General features: G+C 35.9%; 1 protein-coding gene across 1 annotated transcript in view; it reads left to right on the forward strand.

The window, feature by feature from the left end:
• LOC139696479 (uncharacterized) overlaps nt 1-21,550 on the forward strand; it is a 434,479-nt gene extending 412,929 nt beyond the window's left edge. Inside the window, exons 27-29 of the mRNA XM_071595264.1 lie at nt 14,789-14,931; nt 17,104-17,149; nt 20,064-21,550. Coding sequence (XP_071451365.1) covers nt 14,789-14,931; nt 17,104-17,149; nt 20,064-20,459 — 585 coding nt within the window. The 3' untranslated portion in view covers nt 20,460-21,550. The remainder of the gene's footprint in view (nt 1-14,788; nt 14,932-17,103; nt 17,150-20,063) is intronic.
• Nucleotides 21,551-22,884: the final 1,334 nt, after the last annotated feature.

Raw genomic sequence — 22,884 nt, forward strand, 5'->3', positions numbered from 1 at the left:
GACAAGCCACTGAAGCTATCTGACCTCGTCCAGCGGCTACTCGCGTCGTCAGCACTTCATGCAGCACGAACGGGTACTACTTTCCGGATGGCCCTCGTAACTTCATAATGTTTTTTTTCCTAAGGTGATACATTTTCTTAAATTACCCTTCGCACTTCTCACTCGTACCCCTGGAATCCCCACCGCACTAGGAGGGTTAATGAATGCTAAGTAGACATTACTTTGCTGAATGTTTACCCAGGTCAACCTAAAAGGTGCGCAATTAAACCAGATTCTGTCAAACAATATATGAGCAGTGGTGCTGAGTCAACTCATCTGAGAATATTCTCATAAACATACACACCCTCCAGGTTTGTTACTTTAGTGGCCTAGCTAAGACTAATGGCCTAGCCATGCGACTTAACATTTCTTTTTAAGTGAACATTTTTGTGTTCATTTTGTTTAAAATAGGCAAGTTATTACCACTGAAATAATCTCAATTATGCTTTGATAGTTACATTTTTAAAATTTTCTTGAACACAAATATCTTGTAATTTGTATTTTACCAAAATTATGTCAAAGATAACATATAGCTACTTAAGTTCATTGGAATTTGAACCACTCTAAAACTTTTTACTGGGCCCAACATCTCATCCTTTGAAGAGTGAGTTGAGCTAGTCAAACAATTTAATATGGGAGCTATACTTAAATTGAGTTCATTTTTAAACTTAGCTTCTTTAGTCCTGTTAAGCATGTAGATGTGTATGTGGGAACTGAATTCCAACATGTGCAAGTTGGAAAGGCATTCTTTAGAAAGTTGGGCACTATGCACACTTATCTAATAGGCACTGATATTAATGACCTTAAAAATGAGGTAAACATTAGGGGAGACAGAAACCTATCATGGTATAATATTGAGTGGGAACCTTGTATCATCATACAATGAGTCAGTCTTTCCCATTAGGGAACTTGTTAACTCCTGAAATTCAATGTTTTGCATCTTAGGTCTCATGTTCTGATCAACTGAATCATGGAGTGTCCTTGAAATACTTGACCTCCTCATTTGGAGAGATAAGCCCCTGATATCCTCTGACAATGAGTCAAACTTTCAGAATAATTGGGAAATTGTTTACTAAGGAAATGCTGAGTGCTGCTTGGGTATGCTCTCTGGGTATACCCCTGGTGGACTTTAAACACAACAAAAGTTAGTCTCTCTCTCTCTGCTTTAGAGCAGCAAAGTAGTTTTACAATAATGAGTTATTTTGTTTAAATGCTTCAAAACACAATGCTTACAAAATAATAATATGTTCTATAACTTTAAAATTTTCAGCATATTATTGTAACGTATATTTTTCACAGATATTTTTCATAACTTCTGAATTTCTCATTAAAATAGCCAGGTTAGCATAAGTTCTTCAAAGAACAGCAGGAGGTACTGCAATAATTGCTTTAACGGAGTCATTTGCTGATGTGCACTGAAATGCAGGAATTTCAAAGGCTGTTAAAATCACTCGCCTTGATCATTACTCAAACCCAGATGCCCCAGACATTGATAAATCAAGGTGAATGATTTTTAATCTGTTAAATTCCTGCATTATTAAAAATGCTTAAAAATTAAAATTTTGCCTTGAATATTTAGAATAAATAACAATAGCAAATTTCAATATCATTGACCTCCCTTAGTAGATTGATGACAACAATGCTCTTGAAGAACTGATATAGGTACTTCATTCTTCTGTCAATGGAAACCCACCTCATCCATGTATATTTAGGTACACACAGAAACCAGAAACACCCATATGAGCACATTCATGATGCACTCAAACAAACAAAACTTTCCAACTCTCAGAAACTCTTCTGCCAGCTGACATCCCATTAGTCAATTTGGCCTGACCCATGATCAATGATATAGAAGCAAAGAGAGGGTCTTGCAATTTGCAAATGAAGTTTGTAAAATATTCCAAATTTTCTTTTCAAAATTATTATAAAGTAGCTGAAAATACGTAACTTTTCTTGACTATGTCATATGAAACTCTTTGTAAGTGTGCTTCAATGTAAATATGGTAATAAATAATGCTCATTTTGAGATCGGAAAGGTTTCAGATCACCCCTAAAATATGCTTTGTATTTCTAGTAAGAGCAGTTGTTTTTGCATAATTTAAAGTGACAATACTACTATTATTATTATTATTGGTATTCTGCCAGTTAAGTTAGATGGACATAAGACTGCATCACTACATTTCTTTGTGGTATTGAAATGCACTGCACTTTGACCATAATATACAAGGGAACAGTGCATTGGTAGCTGCTGGTGGCAGGTATTGCAATGACATCTAATTACCCTTGTGCATATGCACCAGTCTTCTTTAGTCTAGAATTCAAATCATTGACCAAGTTCCAAAGGTGTGGCAATAGCAATCCTCTTGTAGACAACCTCTATCACAGCAAAACCTTCATTGTATCATTCCCCAGATTGGCCATTAGTGTTCTAACAGACCTCTCACCCATTTTACAAATGCCTCTGTGCTGTAAAGCATATTTGATCCAAGGTTGTGATGATAAAGGCGCCCTCAATATCAAGAATGCTCTCGCCTGCTCAGTCCTTGGTCCAGCACTCCTTCCACTCTGCTGACCAGGTAGTGGGGGGCTGTTTCCACCCTCTTTTCTATCAGGTACGCATAATGATTTAAATGTAAGGAATGTTCTTTCATGGGGATGTCTATCACATGCACCGTTTCCAAGGGTCTTTATCTGAAATGGCATCAAACTAATTCCTCCCAATGAGGTGGCTCTAGTTTAGTCTGTCTTCCCTGGTTTAGGTATGAATACCATCTTCATAATCCACTAGGCATTGGAAGTATACCTACCTGAATGCTAGACAAGAGCAAGAAATACTCTCACCAAAGACAGTCGCAATTGTCTCCCCCTAAGGAGTGCTTGAAACATCCCACCTCCATCAGGTTTGGATGGGCTCGCACTATTGGTTGCCCATTGTGCAATTTTGAATGCTGGAGGACTATTGCCATTCCATTCCTGGAGGAAAGAGGGGAGACCTCATCTGTTGTATCTGATCTTTCCAGTGCAACCCGGAAAGTGTGTCTCTGCTTCATTGGAAGACGTTTAGTGTCCCAAAGGAAGCAAAAGGAGCCCCCCTCCCCCCTTCTGCATCTGGTCCCTCAGATAATGTTTCATGGAGTCTTACTCTCTCTGGAAGTCTCTCGACGCTGTTGCAGTGGTTCCTCCAGAACTCCCTTTTAAAGCTTTAATTGCTGTTTTATAACTACATCTGGCTGCTTTGTTATTCCTGTCCTTTTGGCCTCCCCGTGGAGTTTTCTTCTTCAAAGTCTCTCAAGCTCTGGCCTCCACAGTGGTTTTTCTATGGCGGCTCATCTCAAAGGTTGAGATTATGTTAAAATGCAGATGATTTTCCTCAATTTCAAATTTATTCAGAGGAGCTTTTCCTGCAGCCAACTCCAATTCTTGCTGGTATAGTTTCCTTTCAGAAGATCTAGGATTCTTATGCATTTTCTTAATCTTTGCAGATCCTTGCAAGGTAAACAATAGTTGGTGATTTGATAAAAATATCTGCCCAGAAACTCTCCATCCTATAATCTTGTGTACTAGGCTGCCAGTGCCAAGTGTTGTACTAGTCACCTCTTCCCTTGTATTATTCCTGAGGGAAGGTTGGGAGCCTTTATTGAGTGGGTGCCATTTGATAGCCATTAAATATTTTAAGAGAGCCTAACCTCTTGAGTTGATATCAAACTCTCCCACACAAAGGTAAACAATGGATATCATATCCCTAACAAATAGGAGGTCCCATTTCTTAGTTTAACAGTCACTTGCCAGATATTCCATTTGAGCGTTAGGTGGGGGGTCTGGAGCATCATAGGGCAGGTTGGATGAGCAGACAGTCACCCTCTTCCTTTTCTCAAAGTCCTTGAAGGGTAGTCACAAGCTGCTATCAAGTCCCTGGAGGTTAACCAAGGTAAATGCATGGCTGCTATTCCATTCACAAATATTCACAGTCCTAGGTCTTTTGACAGTAATACTGTAGATAAGTTTACTTCCTGTCATGCCTAATCCCCTGACTCAACCAATTACACCAGGGTTCCTGAATCAGGGCTCTTGATTCAACCTTCTGTCAGAATCTTCTAAAGAACTACAGAGCTGCATGACTGCATTGCAGGTTGGTTTGGAAGAGTAGAATCTCTTCCTAGACTATGGTTTCCTTTCATTTGTACATGCCCCTGATTCCCCAATTTCTGGAGAGGTCCCCTTGGCTTGTGTTCCAATCCTGGCTTTGCCTAGGATGTGACTTGGTAATATCTCAATGAGACTTGGCCTTGAACCAAGTTGGTAGAAACCTTTTGATCAAAGGCTGGTCATCTACAGCCTGACCCTTGGTTCCTAAAATGGGTCCTGCTATATCAGTGATCCAGAATACTGAAGAGTCATCCCCACAAACAACCTCCTGGACCCCATTAATAAATTTTCCCCTTGAAGGAGGGCAGTTCCTGGTCGTATTTAATAGTTTCTCTGCTTTGAGTTGCACCATGGCATGCCACGCTGGATTCATTGTGGCATCGGGGTAGCAATTGAGATGATGGCTACACCCTTCAACCCCTTGGCTGTCCCAGCAAATGATTGACTGGCCCTTGCCTCTCCAACCCTGGAGGTTTCAGGCAGCTACAATTCCTTGTGTTTTCCCATATGCTATGGGTTGAGGCGCACTCTTACATTCAGCCTCCATGCCTCCCTCTTCCTGGCAGCCCCCGATTACCTTTGAGGTGGGAGCCTGCATCCGTGGTGCAACTGCCCGGGAGTGGAGTGGGAGGCATTGGACTCTGATGCTCCCCCTTTAGAGGGAGAACCAGACTTAGATGCCATGATAAGGGTTGAGTCCAAGGACTCAATTGCATGGCTGCCCTCCTCTCCTCCCATGGGATTTGAGGGACAGCTTGCAGTGCTGGATGCCAGCACTCAGGCCTCCAAGCATAGCTCTTTTTGATCTTTCCTCAGAGTACACATTTGTGTTTCATGTGTATCCTTTTTCTGAACACAACTTGAATATTTTAATTCTGTATTTATGGGTCTTCTGAGAAACAGATTGCATGGTTATTAGATGATCCCTGAAAGGTACTAATGCATTATCAACATACAATGTTGTTCCAGGAGTGAGGTATTGCTGCCATTTTCTGGTTATATCATCTATAGAAGCTCTATTTTTAACCCTTTCTCCCCATCCAGATCTATTCATTACTACCCAAGTGTCACATTCTTAACAATCATTTAAATCTATTGTGACTCATTGTTTTTGAAAGGATGCTGACACTCAAAAGTCCATTTGCACCAATTGTGCCAAGTTGTTGGCATTTGAATAATTCCCATTTAGCCAATCATCCCAATAACTTGCAAAAGAAACACTTGGTTTTTCCACATAAAATATTTATTCACGACCTAGGTTTCGACGCTCAGCGTCATCTTCACCTGAAGATGACGCTGAGCGTCGAAACCTAGGTCGTGAATAAATATTTTATGTGGAAAAACCAAGTGGGTCTTTTGCAATATGTATAGTTTCCACAAAGTGACGCCTGAAGTTATCTCCTTTATCCCAATAACTCTTTTCATTTGTTTTATTTTGCACAAGACTTCCACAAGTGTAATCTTGATTGTTGTGGCCATCTTCTGTCCAAATTAAAACTTGCAATACAAAAAGGTGTGTTTGCACTACCATTTTCCTCCTAAAAATTCTGGAAAAATCAAGATCTATCAACCAAATTTGCAGCTATTTATGAGGGAATCCTATGTCCTCCCTCAAATTTAAATGCTTTGTTGATAATTTCAAAGAATTGTGACCGATGCTGTCTCAGTAACTTTTAAAATGCCAAATTTCCAAAGTTGTAAATTATTGTCTCAGTAGCTGAACTGACTCAGTCAGGGATCTGTGTTCATATTCCAGTCAAGATGAATGATTTTTATGCTTTGAAAATTATATAGTTTGTTGGTTACTTGTAAGAGCACTCCATTCAATACTACTGCCTTCGGCATCATCAGGAGAATCATTTTGACCTTTATGGTTTTTGCGACTGGTCCAGAATTCCCTCACTTGGTGTTGTAGGAGGGTTTCCCATTGAAGTTTCAAATTCAGAACTCTTAGATTTGGGAGCAGAAAATTCAATCTCATCTTCGCTTCCTTCTTGATTGGAGTTTTTTAAATTTGGGTCTTGAAGAGAATTGTCATTTGTAGCAGGGTTATTTGGCACATTCTAAAAACTGTGCCTAAAGACAGAAGATAATGCATTCATAAAAATAGAGCAGTACGGATTCAAATTTTAAATTTATATCTCCATCTGTCAAATGCAAAACAACTACAAAATCTCCTGTACTTCCAAAGCCCTGGTAAGCTTTCTTGATTAGTTCTGGAAATCTTCTTGCCTGCTTTCCCATAGCAGTGAAAATCAACACAATTGACTATATCCTTATGCGATATGCTAAAAGAGTGCAGATAATTTCTAATCCAAGTATTTGTTCACTGAGAAAACATTGACCAAATTAAAGTGAAGCTGAAATAAATGCAATAAGAGCCTCTGACTGCTGTTACTTTGAAGAAGCAGTCCCCACAGTTCATTCAAAATAATACTGAAATCTCCTGCAAAGCTAATAATTGATAGAAATGATGTTACTTATATGCTTATATTTTGACTGCATAGTAAAGTTGTGGCATTGAAGTGAATTATGACAAGGGGAAAGTAACAGCGCAGTGAAGGGACCTGAATGAGGGTTTGTTGCTGGAAGGGGAGAGAAGTGGGTGGGAGAGGGGAAGAATAACTTTTGAATTAATGCATAAAGATGAGAGGGTCAGAATAAAAAGATAATCAAAAAAAGTGTTCATTGAAAGTTCTATTGAATGGAAGTCAACACAAAAAAGTAGAGTGAAACTGAGTGTGGACCTCCGCAGGCACCGATGAGGCAAAAATTTACCAATACTTACTTTGGTTGCCATGGTAGTCCCTCAGGGCACTTCAACATAGTATTTTTTCCTCAAAAATTTACAGCACAGTCTTGGAAGAAGAATTTTAGAAAAAGAAAGATAATGTACATTTCCTACATGAGAGAAAATTTATCTTGAAAATTATATGACCTGGGACTGTAAAAGCATTAAAAGTTTGAAATTCTACTAAGCATTTACAAGAGCATTATAGTATGTAGAGAATTGAATTATAAGAGCAGTAATTGCTATTTTTTCCAGAAGATATTTATTATGCTTAATCATTACAGGTACTTAATCGGATTCAATTATGTTGATTATGATTTAATGTGTTATAATGTTTTCTTCAATAATATTATTAATCTATTAAGAGAAAGAGGATTTTTTGGTTATAGATACCAGTTCTCGTGTGGGGATAAGATTCCTGAAGAATGAAAAGTTGCTTGATTCAAGGAGTTCTGATCGAGTAAGGAATTACTTCATTGACTGTTAGTTTGCTTTACTTACAGGAGACACCCAGTAGTGATTAATTATCTTGCTTCTCTTTCCATAGATTTCATCAGATTATTATTGTTACCAATAGTCCAAGTTGCCTTAATCAAGTACACTAATTTTAATGCTATTTGCAGAGAATTCAGTTGAACATACTTAGAACTTCTGCATTATTTTGCCAGCAGTATCTCCCATGCTAGACCAGAAAAGTCACAGTTTTGTAGTTCATGTTGCTAATCATTAGGCACTAGTTGTTTCGTGCTAGTTTAAATCTAAGTATGCACCAATATTTTTTGTAATAGCCATGTTTACTCACAGTGTATTTCCAGTAATTTGTTTAGGAAATGTATTTAAAAACAGCCTTTTTTTCTAATGATTTTATCAGATGTGCAACAGTAGGTTGTTGGCACTTTAAAATACAATAAATATTTGCAATAATTTCTTGTTATTAATTTACCAATGACTATTAGTATTAATATATATTGAAATTAATTATTCTATGAGACACACCTCTTCCCTTCATTGTAAGTAAAACATTGTTTATTGTTAGGAATGACTTGGTTGAAGTGAAGAATACCTATATTCATTAATATATATGTAAATGCATTCACCCTGTTCCTTAGTACATGCTTTATTTAATATTAGAAAAATTTTAATGCCAAGAGCATTTCCTGGTAAATTCTGAAGCTGAAAATGATGTGCTAGAATGCATGTATAGTGATAAAAAATGCTTATAAATGTTTTTGGTACAGTTTTGAGGTCTTTATATGTGTATAAGGTGCTTGTGTACTCATGTGTAATAAATTTAATTATGTCCTATGGTGGAAAAGTGCAAAATACATAGGTACCTATTTAATAATGACATTTTGACTAACATTTAAAAGAAATAATAATGATATAGATATCCATTTTGAGGTTGTTGTTGCTTGGTATAAAGACAATATTTCTGAAATATCATGTTTTTGCCAATTAAAAGGGTACCATTAGTATTTGGGCATTTAGAAATCAACATGGTGCCCAAATATCAGTATATGGTATCTAATTTATAGTTAGAGGGTGGAAAATAGTTAATTTACGTTATTAATCATGTGGTGGCTGAATTCATGCACGTGTTTAGGTAGTTATTGCTTGAGAATACTCATCTCTGGGCATATTTCAATTTGAATGTAGACTTTGAAAAGGAAATTAAAACTGTTGCTAGATGCAGGTACTTAGGTCATATAAAAGTGTTGCTGAAAATATTTATTCAAGTCTGTAGCAATAATCTACATGATTAATGTAAAAATTTGCATTAGATTAAAAAATCAAAACACCCTCTGAATAAATGTAGCCAATATATTGTCTATGGTTTTTATCAATTTTTCTAAACTTCTAAGCATTGTGCAATGATCAAAATATCAATAATTTATTTTGTCTCAAGGATTTGTATACACATACAAACATATGGCATATCAAAATATAATACAGTTGAAACTTAGAGTGGAAAATATTCATTAGCAGAGTAAAATGTGCATTTTAGATATCCACAAAGTTTGTTCTTAAATCAGGACATCTCGTTGAGATTTCTCCAATTGCCAAGTAATTTATTAAAAAGAATGTGGCTCATATATTTAGTCCTAAGTGCAGCATTTCTAGTTCACACAAATGTTTGGTTAAGGTAGGTTTTTTGAGGTCCTGGTACTGCAAGGATAATAGCTTTCATTGTTACTTCAGTATTGAATGTTGCACTTAACAATGATGATTGTGTGTGTGTGTGTGCGTGTGTGTATATATATATATATATATATATATATATATATATATATATATATATATATATATATATATATATATATATACTACCTTGATCAAAAATTTCCCGGAATTTATTCAGAAAATTAAAAATACAAGTTTATTCATCTAAATCTATATTGTCCCCTTCAAAGTAATCCCCATCGACTGCAACACACTTATGCCAGCGCTTGATCCAATCCTCGAAACATTTTTTATATTCGGTTTTCGGTATGTCCATCAGTGCTTCCTGCGATTTTTCCATTACTTCCTCTCGGCTGCTAAAACGCGTTCCCCGTAATGGTTTTTTAACTCGATTGAACAGAAAGAAGTCACAGGGAGCCAAATCAGGTGAATTCGGTGGCTGTTGGATGGTATTTGTTGCATTTTTCGTCAAAAAATTACGAATAATGATAGCACTGTGCGACGGTGCGTTATCATGGTGCAAAATCCACGAGTTTTCTGCCCACATTTCTGGTCTCTTTCGGCGAATTGCTTCACGCAAACGTCTCATAACGCCCAAATAATACTCTTTGTTTACTGTCTGGCCTTCTGGCAAAAATTCATGATGCACTACACCGTTGTAATCCATGAAAACCGTCAGCATTGCCTTCTTTTTTGACTGAAAACGACGTGGTTTTTTTGGTCTCGGTTCATTTGGTGAACGCCATTCACTTGCCTGATGTCTGGATTGCGTGTCGTACTCATAAACCCACGTCTCGTCTCCAGTAATGATCCTTTTGATGAATGTGGGATCGGATTCAGCCTCGCAAATCATGTCTTTTGCGACGTCAACACGGTCTCTTTTTTGCATGAAATTGAGGTCTTTTGGAACCAACTTTGCTGCTACACGACGGAAACCCAAATCATTAACCACAAGGTCTTGGGCGGATCCATAGGCAATGTTCAAGTCCTCCGCTATTTCTCTGATGGTTAATTTGCGGTTATTGACCAACATTTCTTTTACTTTATCAATTTTTTCACCGACTTTCGATGTCGATGGTCTGCCACTGCGTTCATCATCTTCGATTGACTCACGACCACTTCTGAACCGCTCGTGCCACTGGTAAACGACCGTTTTTTTTAGAGAATCGTTGCCGAAACACTTTTCCAACATTTCCAACGTCCGTGCGCCACTAAATCCGTTTTTTACGCAAAATTTAATACAAGTTCGTTGTTGCAAATTTAAATCCATTTCTGCAATTGTAAAAAACCGCCAACACACACAGAGATAGATGTACTCTTGGCTACGTAACTTTTGCAAATGTCAAGTTATGACACTAAGATTTAAAGGGAATATCAACAACAGATGTACCAATTTAACAAAAAAAACAGAACTCAAATCGGAACGATGGGAGCGCCACACGGTGGTTATTCCGGGAACTTTTTGATCAAGGTAGTATATATATATATATATATATATATATATATATATATATATATATGGGTCGGGGTAGTCCAGGGGGTAGAGCGTTGGACTGCTGACCGGGGGGTCTCGGGTTCGATTCCCAGGTAAGGCACTCTGGGCACCTGGAGCTCCACCCAAGCTGTGTGATTTTTTCGGTACCAGGTCTTCCTGGGAAACCATAACCGGCACAGGGAAAGGAACTGGCACCCCTACCCTGATGTGTGAATTTTCACACGTCCTATAGGGCTTAGTACTGGGTGATCGTTACCATCACCTACTAAACCGACCTTCGGGTTGATTACTGTGTTTATGGTTTATATATATACACATATATATATATATATATCCCTCCCCGGACTACAACCTTGACGTGGTGGAAGGGCTTGTGCGTTCCAATGACCCCTAGAGCTGTGCTGGTGGGAGTAATAATAATTGCTCGTAGTAGGGTCACCCATGCCAGATAGGTCGAAGGTTAGGAGCCAGACGAAAGGTAGTCCACGCAGCGTCTGTTCCTCAGTGAGGCGGCTGCAATGGCGTCTGACCCCAGCGGGGCGGTCAGTAAGTGATGGTGTCACTTTAAAAACACTATTGAGGAAGGCAACGGGAAACCACCTCAATTATAACTACCAAGATTTAAATGATGGACTATACAGAGATTTTGAGTCCTGGCAACTACGGGGCTCGGCCCATTACGCCACGTGTCATGCCTGGCAGCGGGAGAGGCAAGGCTTCCACGGTAGTAATCCCACAAAACCCTTGCAAGGGAAAACCAGCAGCAGCAGGAGAGAAGACGCAGGAGACGAAGACCACATTAGTTAGAATAGGAACGTGGAATGTTAGGACAATGATGAGGACATGGAAATTGGAGAATGTTAAGCGAGAGATGGAAAGGGGAAATATAGATATTTTAGGTCTATGCGAGGTGAGATGGAAGGATAGCGGGGATTACTGGAGTGATCAGTATTGAATACAGTGGCGGGGACGAGAGCCAACAAGGTTTTGCCATAGTATTAAATGAAGAGGTAGGAAGAAGCGTAGTCGACATAGAACAGGTAACTAGGATATGATATACAATCAGTTGATTATTATTCAGGTATACATGCCACCGAGCAACCATATGGAAGAAAAGGTCGATAGGATATACGATCAGTTAGAGGACATTATCGCATGTGTTCCTGCAGGGAAACATTTGATAGTGATGGGGGATTGGAATGCGACGGTAGGTGAAGGAAGAGATGGTGATGAGGTGGGAGACTACGGTTTAGACACGAGGAATGACCGTGGGGAGAAAACAGTTGTGTTCTGCAGGAAACAGGGGTTAGTCATCACCAACACTTGGTTTAGACATCACAAAAGATGCAGGTATGCATGGAAAATGCCAGGTGACTCAGAAAGGTATCAGCTAGATTATATCCTGGTTAGACACAGGTTTAGGATCAGTGTGATAAATTCGCACAGCTTCCTAGGAGCGGATGCGGACTCAGATCACAATTTAGTTGTTATGAAATGTAGCGTCCGTTTCAAAAAGATAAGGCAGGGGTGGCGAGTTAGAAAATGGAATGTAGAAGCATTAAATGGTTTGAAAAGGAAGGAATACAAACAGGTGGTAGAGGAAATCATGGAGGATGGTAAAGAGCTAAGTACTATTGAAGAAAAATGGGAAAGTTTCAAGAAAGTGTTGTCTAAAGCCGCAAAAGACACTATTGGAACTGTTAATGCTAATAGGACTAGGAAACCAAGGATCACGGATGAGATGATTGATTACAAAGATGAATGACGGAGAAAATGGAAGAATGTAAATACAGAATTAGGAAAAATGAAGTACAAAGAATTAAACAATAAATTGAGGTGGACAACAAATAAAGCAAAAGAAGCATGGTGGAAAGTGCAGTGCGAGGATATGGAAAGTCTGCAGAGGAAAGGTGAAATTGGTGCGCTCTACAGCAAAGTTAAATTGTTATCGGGAAGTAAGAAAGGGAGATCTATGCTAACAGGCAGAGATAAGGTGGGAAATTTAAGAGATGAAGTGCAGTAAGATAGATTTAATTCAAAATATGAAATACAAAAGAAAATATTATAATTCAGTTAGATGTGCAAAACGTAAAGCTAATAAGGATTTTATATTGAATGCAAAAAATAAACAAAAGGCAGCATGGAGAGTAATCAATGAAGAAGTTGGTCATGGTAATGGAAAAGAAAATCATCCTTTCACTCCAGATGCTATAAATAATTTTTTCTTAAAAGTGTTGAAAACAATTTGTTCTATGGAAACGTTGATGCTGCCAATATTGGCAGTTTGCTGCAAAATCTTCCTTCGAATAATTTAAATTTTAAATGGAATTTTGTTACTCCATTTGATATTATATCAACTGTTAAAAAATTTAAAAAATCTAACTTTAAGGATATTTATGGTCTTTCTAATTCCCTAACAAAGGGCATTATTGTGTTCACTGCAGAACCATTAGGTATGTTAGTCAACTTATGTTTTGAGACAGGAGATTTTCCAATAGCCTCAAAAATATTCCATAACAGAACCTGCTTATAAGAAAGGTGATAAAGATGATTTAGCGAACTATCACCTTATTTCAATAGTCCCAGTTTTTGGTAAAATTTTTGAAGCTATTATGAAAGATCAAATTTGTAATTTTTTTGAGTCAAATAATTTCTTTTCCAAATCACAGTATGGCTTTCGATCTGGGAAATCTACAATTTTGGCAGTAGAGCCCATAGTTAATTATATCATTAATACATTTTAAGAGGAGTCAGTCTCTGTAACACTATGTGATCTTAGTAAGGCTTTCGACTTTGTTAATCATTCAATATTACTAACAAAGCTAGAATATTATGGTATTAAGGGAATTGCACTGAAACTAATGAGGCCATATTTGGATGATCATTGCCAATTGGTTGAACTTGATGGCTGTCGATCTACAGCTCTTAAAGTAAAATGTGGTGTACCACAGGGCTCTGTGCTTGGCCCAATACTTTTCATTATCATGATTAATGATTTGCCCTGTTACATGAAACCTACATCTGTTTTATATGCTGATGACACTACTTTTGTGGAAAAATGTCAACATCTAGAAGATGCAAAGGTACAATTTAGCGCTACGCAAAGACAGGCCAAGGAATCGTTTGATGTTAATCATTTACATTTAAGTACCAGCAAAACTCAGCATATTGTGTGCAGTCTTAAATAAAAAAAAACTGATGTTGAAACTGTTAAAATATTAGGAATTTATATTGATATAAAACTTAACTCACATCAGTCAGACCTGTAATAAACTGAGTAAAGCTGTTTACATGTTAAGAAAGTTCAACTTTCTCATTTCCAATGAGTATCGTTTAACACTTTACCATGCCTTCTTTCAATGTCATTTGAATTATGGTATTGAGTGATGGGGTCATTCCCCACATGTTAAACAAATTTTACTACTAAAAAAGAGAGCTATTCGCTCTCTTGCTAATATACCACCACATGATTCCTGCAAACCTTTTTTTATTAGTTACGGTATCATGACTGTATTTAGTTTATATATCTTTAAGGCTCTTATTCATATGAAAGTCAATATAGAAACTTCCCAATTAAGATCTAATATCCATAACTACTCCACAAGAGGTAAATCAAATCTAAATACTACTTATTGTAGATTGTATTGTCATCAACTTACAACACATTTCATACTATGAATATACAACTGTATAACTATCTGACTACTCATTTGAAATCTGACGGTATCCAGAGTTTCACGAATAGGGTATATACCTGGTTACTTGCTTACCCACTTTACTCATTGGATGAATTCTTTGGTGACAATTTTCATCGCATTTAAGAAATTATGTTTATTTATTGAGTAATATTTATATTGACGACATTAAATATGATTGTACCATTTTTCAAAATGAATAAAGTATTATTATTATTACAATGATTAAAAAATAAATGGAAATAATTATAATATATATATTATATCTAATTTTTAGAGCCAGTGTTACTCATTTCTTGGACATTCATATAATGCTAGTTCAGGAAAAGAAACATGTGTCCACAGACATTTGTTCAAATAACTGTTAATGCATATATGGTACAAGTTAGATTTTGACAACGTTTACATGATTTGCGACAATATCCCTATCTTTTTTTTAAGATAATTGGAAAGGAGTCTAAATGGATTTATGGGCCTGAGAAGATAGGCCTGCGTGAAGCATATTTGTTACCTCTTGATGGCCAAGAATCATTGCCACAGACAAGGAAAATATGCCGAATGAAAACTATTGGTCATCAGATAAGGTAAGGCCAAAATTACGATTTCCATTGTTTTATTTATTTCCCTATTCAAGTAAAGATGGGAACTTCTGAACCAAATTACAGAATATTACAATAATATACTTTAAAATTTTCATAAAATTAGAATTCAAACATGTGTATGATGAATGCAGACTTAAGTTATTTAAGAAATAAATTTAAAAATTATTATTAGATTTGTTAAAAAAACCAATAAAATTGAGTGTTATATGAGTAATAAAGAATATAAATTTGGATTTATATACAAGTCCGTAATTACATGTTTATTCTAAAATGAGGAAATTTTAATATCATAAATTTCCATGTTAAAAATATTCTCATCTCTTTACTTGTTGCCTGTGTGCTTGACTTTATCCACAGTTGAGTAAAGGCTAAAATTAGTCCTACAATAATTAACAAAAAAGCATATGTATTGTTCTGAGAGAAGAATGGGAGAACATGGAGGTCAATCGTACTTAGTAAATTTGAGAAATCACACTGTGAAAGCACTAAATTACAGTGTGTTACCAAATAAGAGTAGTTTTAGCATTATCATTCCCTTAAGTTGAAGGAAATCTGAATAGTTGTGAAACCATAGACTTCAATATTATTGATGGGAGAACGTATGACTTGAGAAAAAATTCAAATGACACCTCATTAATTCGCCATAGAAAAATATAAATATATACCCAAATGTTGCTGATTTTTTTTGTTTCAATTAATTAAGTCTAACATTTGTAGGGGCTTATTAGTGATATGGGAAGGCAAAGTGAGTCGAGAGTCTACCCTTAGGTTGCTGACAGTTTCAGGCATTGGAACCACTTCACCATTGATTGTATATTTTACAGTACAAAGTGTCTTTCCAATTTAAAATTAATAAAGGATACTTTTTTAGTATTAATGAAAATTTTATTCAAAGAAAAATAGGTTTGCAGTTCATCTGTACTACATTGCAATTCATTGCTAATCATGTAATCAAAAATACATTCATAAGTTTTAATATTATCAGCAAACTGTAGAAAGTCACATAGTTGAAAACTGTGCAATAAGCGAATATTATGAGCTACAAGGGTCTTATATTGGAACCTTGTGGAACACCTGACGGTGCTATAAACTTCTCAGACAGGAAAGACATTGACATTGGTACATGATATCCAGTTACACTTTGAAAAAAAATTCTCTTGATCAATTAAATAGATGATGCTTAACAATCTCAGAATTATTAATAGACACAGTTGAAAAATGCTGATCAAATATGTATGTTAGTTACACTAAAAGGACTGAAACTTTTGCAATCACCATAACACATTGCATTGTCCTTTCTTCAAGAGTTAACAGCATTCTAAGAAGTTTTCATGCCAGATTGTTGGTGGGTTTATTTTCCATCTAGATTATTGATCTATACTAAAATTTAAATCAATTTTTTTCCTTTCACTTATTGCTGGAACATAAATAGAAACTGTTTGAATATTTTACCAAACTGTTTTGACTATCTGCTAAACAAATATATTAATAAAGTTTCTATTCATGCCAACATTTCTAATTTGCTAATAATTGTTTTCAATATTCTTAATTGGTCCGTATTTTTATGTGTCTGAACATCATTTAAAGTTAGACTCATTAATGCATTGCTGATTCTCATATTTAAAATTAATAATTTGTTTCACAAATGGTTTGGATAAAATTAAGCCAGATTTCAGGAATTTGAAAAGGTCTGAATAATGCAATACTTGAATACTGGAAAGCCAAGAGTTCAATGCTTTAACATTTAATGTCACATACTAAACCATATGTATCTAGATAATAATTTATGCATTTCGAGTGACATTACAACCCCATTCATTCATTCCAATTACCAAAAATTTATGTCCAATTTTAGTGCAATTAGCAACCTGATAAATTTGTCCAATTTGGTTGAAGTCATATTCTTGTTGTATGGGAGAAAATATTCATTGACAAACATTATGCCTTTTGTGTATGCAATACAAGTATTAGCTTCCTTTTGCATATAATGTAGTTGTACTTAAGTTGTGTTCTTTAAGATGATTTTAAGGAGAAATTCTTTTTCCATTCATACAAATAGAATAGATACATCTTTAGGATAATGAATTGATCTTTAGTAGCATTATATATATTTTTTCAATTACACCTGATTAATATAAATTTTCATCTTTGCAGGTTTTTACGGAGATTGGAGCTAACATTGAAAAAGAGAGAACGATTGGTAAGTCATTCTTTGGGCTCTTGATAGTTTAAGTAAATAATAGAAGGAAGTATATGGATGCATACATGAGGTGTGCTCCAAAAGTATGTGCTCTGCATTCATAACTCCATGCTGATATTATTCTTCGACATCCTTGGAAGAAATCCCCATTCAACTGAACAACACGCTCCCATCGGTGCTGCCACATCATGAAGAAGCACTTCTGCCTTCAGTGCACACGTCACATTCATTTGAATCGTCTCTATGTCATTGAACTGGTGTCCTTTGAGTAGAATTTTCAATCTTGGGAAGAGGTAAACATCGCAGGGATCTAAGGTGGGACAATACAGAGGCTGGCAAAGCTGTGTAATCTTGTGTTTTGTCAAAAACTGTGGCACAAGGTTCAATCAATGTGCTGGCACATTATGGTGGTGAAGAAGCCAGTCAATGCTCGCCTACGAGTAATTCCCAAATTCTCAATTATAATTCTTGAAACACAAGTTTTCGGGATTCCAAGATCCCTTTCTAATTTGTGTGCAGTCAAATGATAATCTTTTTCAATTACAAGTTTCAATTGCTTCTTATTTTCTGGTGTTATTGTGTTCAAGGCCAGAATGCAGGTCACTATCAACAAATGTGTGGCTATCTTTAAACCCCTTGTGCCTCTCACTTATCTGTAATTTGCGCATACTCTCATCCCAAAGGCCTCCAGTATCATTTAAGTGGTTTCTGCACAAATCTTTTCAATTTGAAAGCAAAACTTGATGCAAAATCATTGGTCACATCTCTCCCACCATTGCCATTATTGAAAAATCCAAAAAATACAAAAAAGGCACTGTAAACAAATACAAGCAAAATAAACAGGAATTAAAATGCCTTGTTGGCAACTGATGTAGCCTGCAAGTGCATGAGGGGTCACTGGTTACGCTCGTACCCTATAGAGATTGCTTGAATATTATGGCACAGAGTTATGAATACAGGTTGGATACTTTAGGGACACACCTGGTATTTCTAAATGATTTCTCTATTTTAATCATAATTCGTATGTGCATGAAAAAGTTTTAAAATTACAGATACTTTTTTAATTCTATACACTGTATATGCATGATTTTCAACAAAATAGTCGCAAAAAGCCAACCTGTTAAACTACAAGCTTAATCGTTGACTCTAAACTAAGCTGCTGCAAGCTCATGTTTACAGCAGCTTTGATTCTGGTGTCCACCCTTCTTTTACAAAAGATAGCTTTCAGAATAGTCTGTAAATCAGCTTCTGAAGATCGATGTAAAACTACCTTGCTAGTTCAGTATAACCATTTACAGGCTATTCATTTATGCTATCTTGTTTTTAAATAAAAGTTTTACAAAATCTAAACAGAATCCATTTTAAATTGTTATGAAACAAGAAACTGACATAAGCTAAATGAATCATAATTTTTTTTGGCTAGTAAGTTGGTTCTCGTGCAAATATGAGTAATGCATGAGCATTTTTAATAATGATCTTCATTAGATCATTTTTAGTACTTCAGACTAAGATATTATTATGGGTGGAATAGTGGTAGCCCGGTAAGTAGTGTTCATCTATAGAAACCCATAGTCAGCTATAAGTATCATCAGGTTCAAATACAGAGAATTTCGAATCTCATCGGCTTCAACCAAGCTGTATAATTGTTTGTATAGCAGGTCTGTCTCGGTAACTGCAAGGGACAAAGGAAAAATTACTGATGCCTTGATCCTGGTGTGTGACTTTCACAAGCTGTAATACTTCATCTGATTTGAGATCTGCCCTCACATATCATATTAACATATTCAGCGATTACTGTGGTTGGTTGTATACAGTTAGGCATTGATGGTCAAAATATACACAACAAGAGTATTGATGGAAATATTCATATGAAAGTTTTTTCCATTGGCTAAAATTATGAGTGAATTTTTTGGTGATGCTCCACATTTATGTATTTTATTTTTTTAAACTTTCTTTGCTATTGCTACATTTAAATTAGCCCTTGCCTGATATTATTACTGAAGGATATCCATGGGGAATGAACCCTTGCATATTAAATATACAGGGCATCGTGATAGAGTTTGAGTTGTAGGTAGTTTCTAATAGGTATAAAATCTGAAAGATACTAATACATTTAAAAGTTGAAAACAATTCCTTAATTGAAAGTAAAATACAAGGAGAAAACTGAATAACTTTATTCTTCATTGCTCCCCAGTTACTGGACAACTATTAATGTGACATCTAACACTGCTTTCAATGTCTGTATCATGGTATCTATTTTCACTTCAAAAGGCTATAACACTCCTCAATTTTGACTGTGACTTGATTGTGACTCAATGTGTACAGCTTCCATTTACCCCTCAAATATTCTCCTATGGGAAATGTCACAAGCTGCTTAGTCTAGTGATTATTTAGTCTTCTTAATTCCTCTTGATCACCACATGAAGTGAGATAGAATACTTCATAAGCAAACGAGAATTTTCTCTTCACCAGAAGATCTAAGCATGAAATCAATCAATACCTGAGCATGCCATCAACCAAGAGCATATCAAATTGGTACTACGTATAGATTATTTCATAGCATTTGTCTCACCAAATATGACTTAATGGGGAATACCATAGTTTGGATAATATTAACTATCCAAGTTTACAATGTATCCAAGGAAAATCAATAAAAAGAATACATAATTTCTAAAGACTTAATTGTTTAAAGAAAATAGTTTTACATGGAGTAATGAGTAATTAATCAGTGATAATTGATTGAAGAATAACAGCTGTGTTCCCTCATTCCCTATGCTTTTGCAATTCTGTCCTTAAAACTTTCACTTTTTCTTCCATCTTTTTGGTAGAATTACACACCTATATGTTTCCTATTTAGGTATATATACTTCCTGTCCCTTAGATACACAAATAATTTTATACTATTTTCTCTCAGGCAAGCCCATCTGATAGTGATGATGGACCACAAAGAATGGATGAAGAAGATGACTGTGACAGAAAGGAAGATTCATCTCAGTCATCATCTGAGGCCACTAAAGTTCCTCTTCTCCCGATGACACAAGCAAGAAACCTGAAAGAAGGCAGATATCGCTCTTCTCTTCGAAGACAGCGGAGGTCTTATGACCGTGCTGGTCGGATTGGGAGCAAGTCCACTGCACCAGTTCTGGAACCACTCCTTCACCAAATGCATGTCAGCTCATCCTCGGAAGATGAAGGAGAGAAGTCCATCTGCCGGACATCTCCATTCAGGCAAAAACACACGAATCTCCCCACAACTCTGCCAAGTTCTGCTACTCTTAGTGTTACCACTGCACCAAATATAAATAGATAAAATATTGTTGCTATTTGAAATTTGTGGGAGGGTACAAAATGACATATTTCTCTCTCTGGCAGTGATTCCGAATTCTTCCTCCTAGTATTGTATGAGAAGCAAGCTGGAGTTAAATCATTTTCACACGATTCTCTTGGAAGGCTTAGCAGGTGGCATAGGTTGCTTATGGCTTAAGGCTTGAGTACCCATAAATGAGAGCTTTTAGCTCTGTAAACCCCTATAAGGTTTTAAATTTGCAATAAACACACCTCTGACTTCCATTCATTATCATCCTTAAACTTGTTCAATGCAAAATCAATGATTTTGATGTGACTACTACAGTCTGAAACAGGATTTCAAGGATGCTTATATTTTTCAACTGCTAAGGATTGAAGCAATCAAATTAAGAGGCAAGAACTTTAATCAAGACTGATTAAATATTGAGAGAATATATTTCAAATAATTATGCGCACACATACTGTTTATAATTTTGCCATCCTTTCATTCACATGCCAGAGGAATGAGCAATATTTAATTATTATAAAGGAGCAGTCAAAAGATGCTGTAAAAATTCGTATCTACAGAATGAAAACTCAAACTACAATATTTTTTCCTAAAAAAAATTAATTCAATTAATTAGCATGTGTTATTGGAATGAGCATTTTTTTTCTCGTAAAATAAGAATTAAAAAGAATTTTTCTGCTGAATTTGGCAGTTAATGAAATTATAAATATGCACTTTCTCAGTAAAAATTATCAAATGAACCATTTCCTCCATTTGTTTTTTGTCTTATCATACAATTAGTTTATTGCACTGTTATTGCTTTTGGAATATTTAAAGTTACTTTTGTAAATGTAAGAAAAAATCTTGTGCCGTGAACTTAGACTGGGCATAATGAATTTAATTGTAGATAAATCCTTCAGTCATTGTGGTATAAGATTCTTTACAACTACAAAAACTAACTCATTTGGAATAATAGTTTCTCATTTTATCATAAAATAACTACGGGTACTCTAGATCTTGGCTGCTACTGCTGCCATCCACTATACAAAAGTTACAGTTCTGCTACAAAGGAGAGGCTGTGTGTGTGTCTATATATGTGTGTGTATGTATGTGTGTATATATTATATATATATATATATATATATATATATATATATATATATATATATATATATATATATATATATATATAAAAGGGTCGCGGTAGTCCAGTGGGTAGAACTGACTGCTGACCAGAGGGTCCTGGCGTCGAATCCTGGGCAAGGCACTCTGGGCACCTTCAGCTCCACCCAAGCTAAAGTCATTTTTTGGCTACCAGGTCTTCCTGGGAAACCATAACCGGCACAGGGAAAGGAACAGGCCCCTCTACCCTAATGTGTGAATTTTCACACGCTGTATAGGGCTTAGTACTAGGTGATCTCTATCATCACCTATTAAACCGACCTACACACATAAGGATACACACACACAGGTGTGAGTGGATGTGTGTGTGAGTGTATGTTATTGAATTATCTTGTTAATGGAAATGATATCAGCACATGTTTTGGCTGTTTTCTATCAACTACATACATGTTACTATTATAAAATGTACTTACTATTTTGCACATTGATGAAATGGGACGATTTGTGACCAGCGATACCATACGAAAATGATAGACATGAACTATGGTTGATTGAGCTGAAAGACAATCCAAATAGACCATTTATGCTACTTATGTTTTAATTTTCTACTTTAAAGTGATGATGGTCACCTTAAAAGCAGTCTGTGATATAGCAGCACAAGTTGGTAAGTGGTAGTGATTTTACACCCCAGATTGGAGTATTAGCTCTAATGGAAAGCTACATATGCTCCGTGGTCATGGGATGAGCCAGGAGCATAAGGGTACCTATTAAATAAAGCCAATTTATCTGCATTAAAGTGATATAAAAACCTATTCATTATCATAAAAGGTGCATGAAGGGCTATGAAAAGTTAATTTTGTGCAAAAATAGATTAACACATCAAAGAATATTGGTGCCATTAATAGATAGTCCTGTTCCTCAGTTGTTCTGAAATGAAATTAGCTTCCCTTCTCAACCTGTAGTATGCTATCATCATTGATTATTGCACACAATTTTAATCAAGATGCAGATTAGAATGAGAGAAACAAAAATGCCTCTAGGCTTATAATCCATTTAGGAAAACTTATTTCCAGGAATCCCACTTGATGTTGACCGACCCACCCTTAACATCACCATGGAAGGTGCTGTGCCAGAAGGCTCTAATCTCTATCAGCAATACTAATGAGCTGTGCAATTATTTTATCAATGATAAATTTCTAAAATAATTTTTAATTATTTTTTATTATTATAACTGTAAAAAGTCTTGAAATGTGACAAGGTCTATGAATACAAATCTCAGGCCAAGATGTTTTAAAAATGGGAAGTGTCCAGTCATTGGAAA

Source organism: Hetaerina americana, unplaced genomic scaffold (genome assembly GCF_022747635.1).
Source record: "Hetaerina americana unplaced genomic scaffold, ioHetAmer1.1.p SCAF_7, whole genome shotgun sequence".
NCBI classification, from domain to species: Eukaryota; Metazoa; Arthropoda; class Insecta; order Odonata; family Calopterygidae; genus Hetaerina; species Hetaerina americana.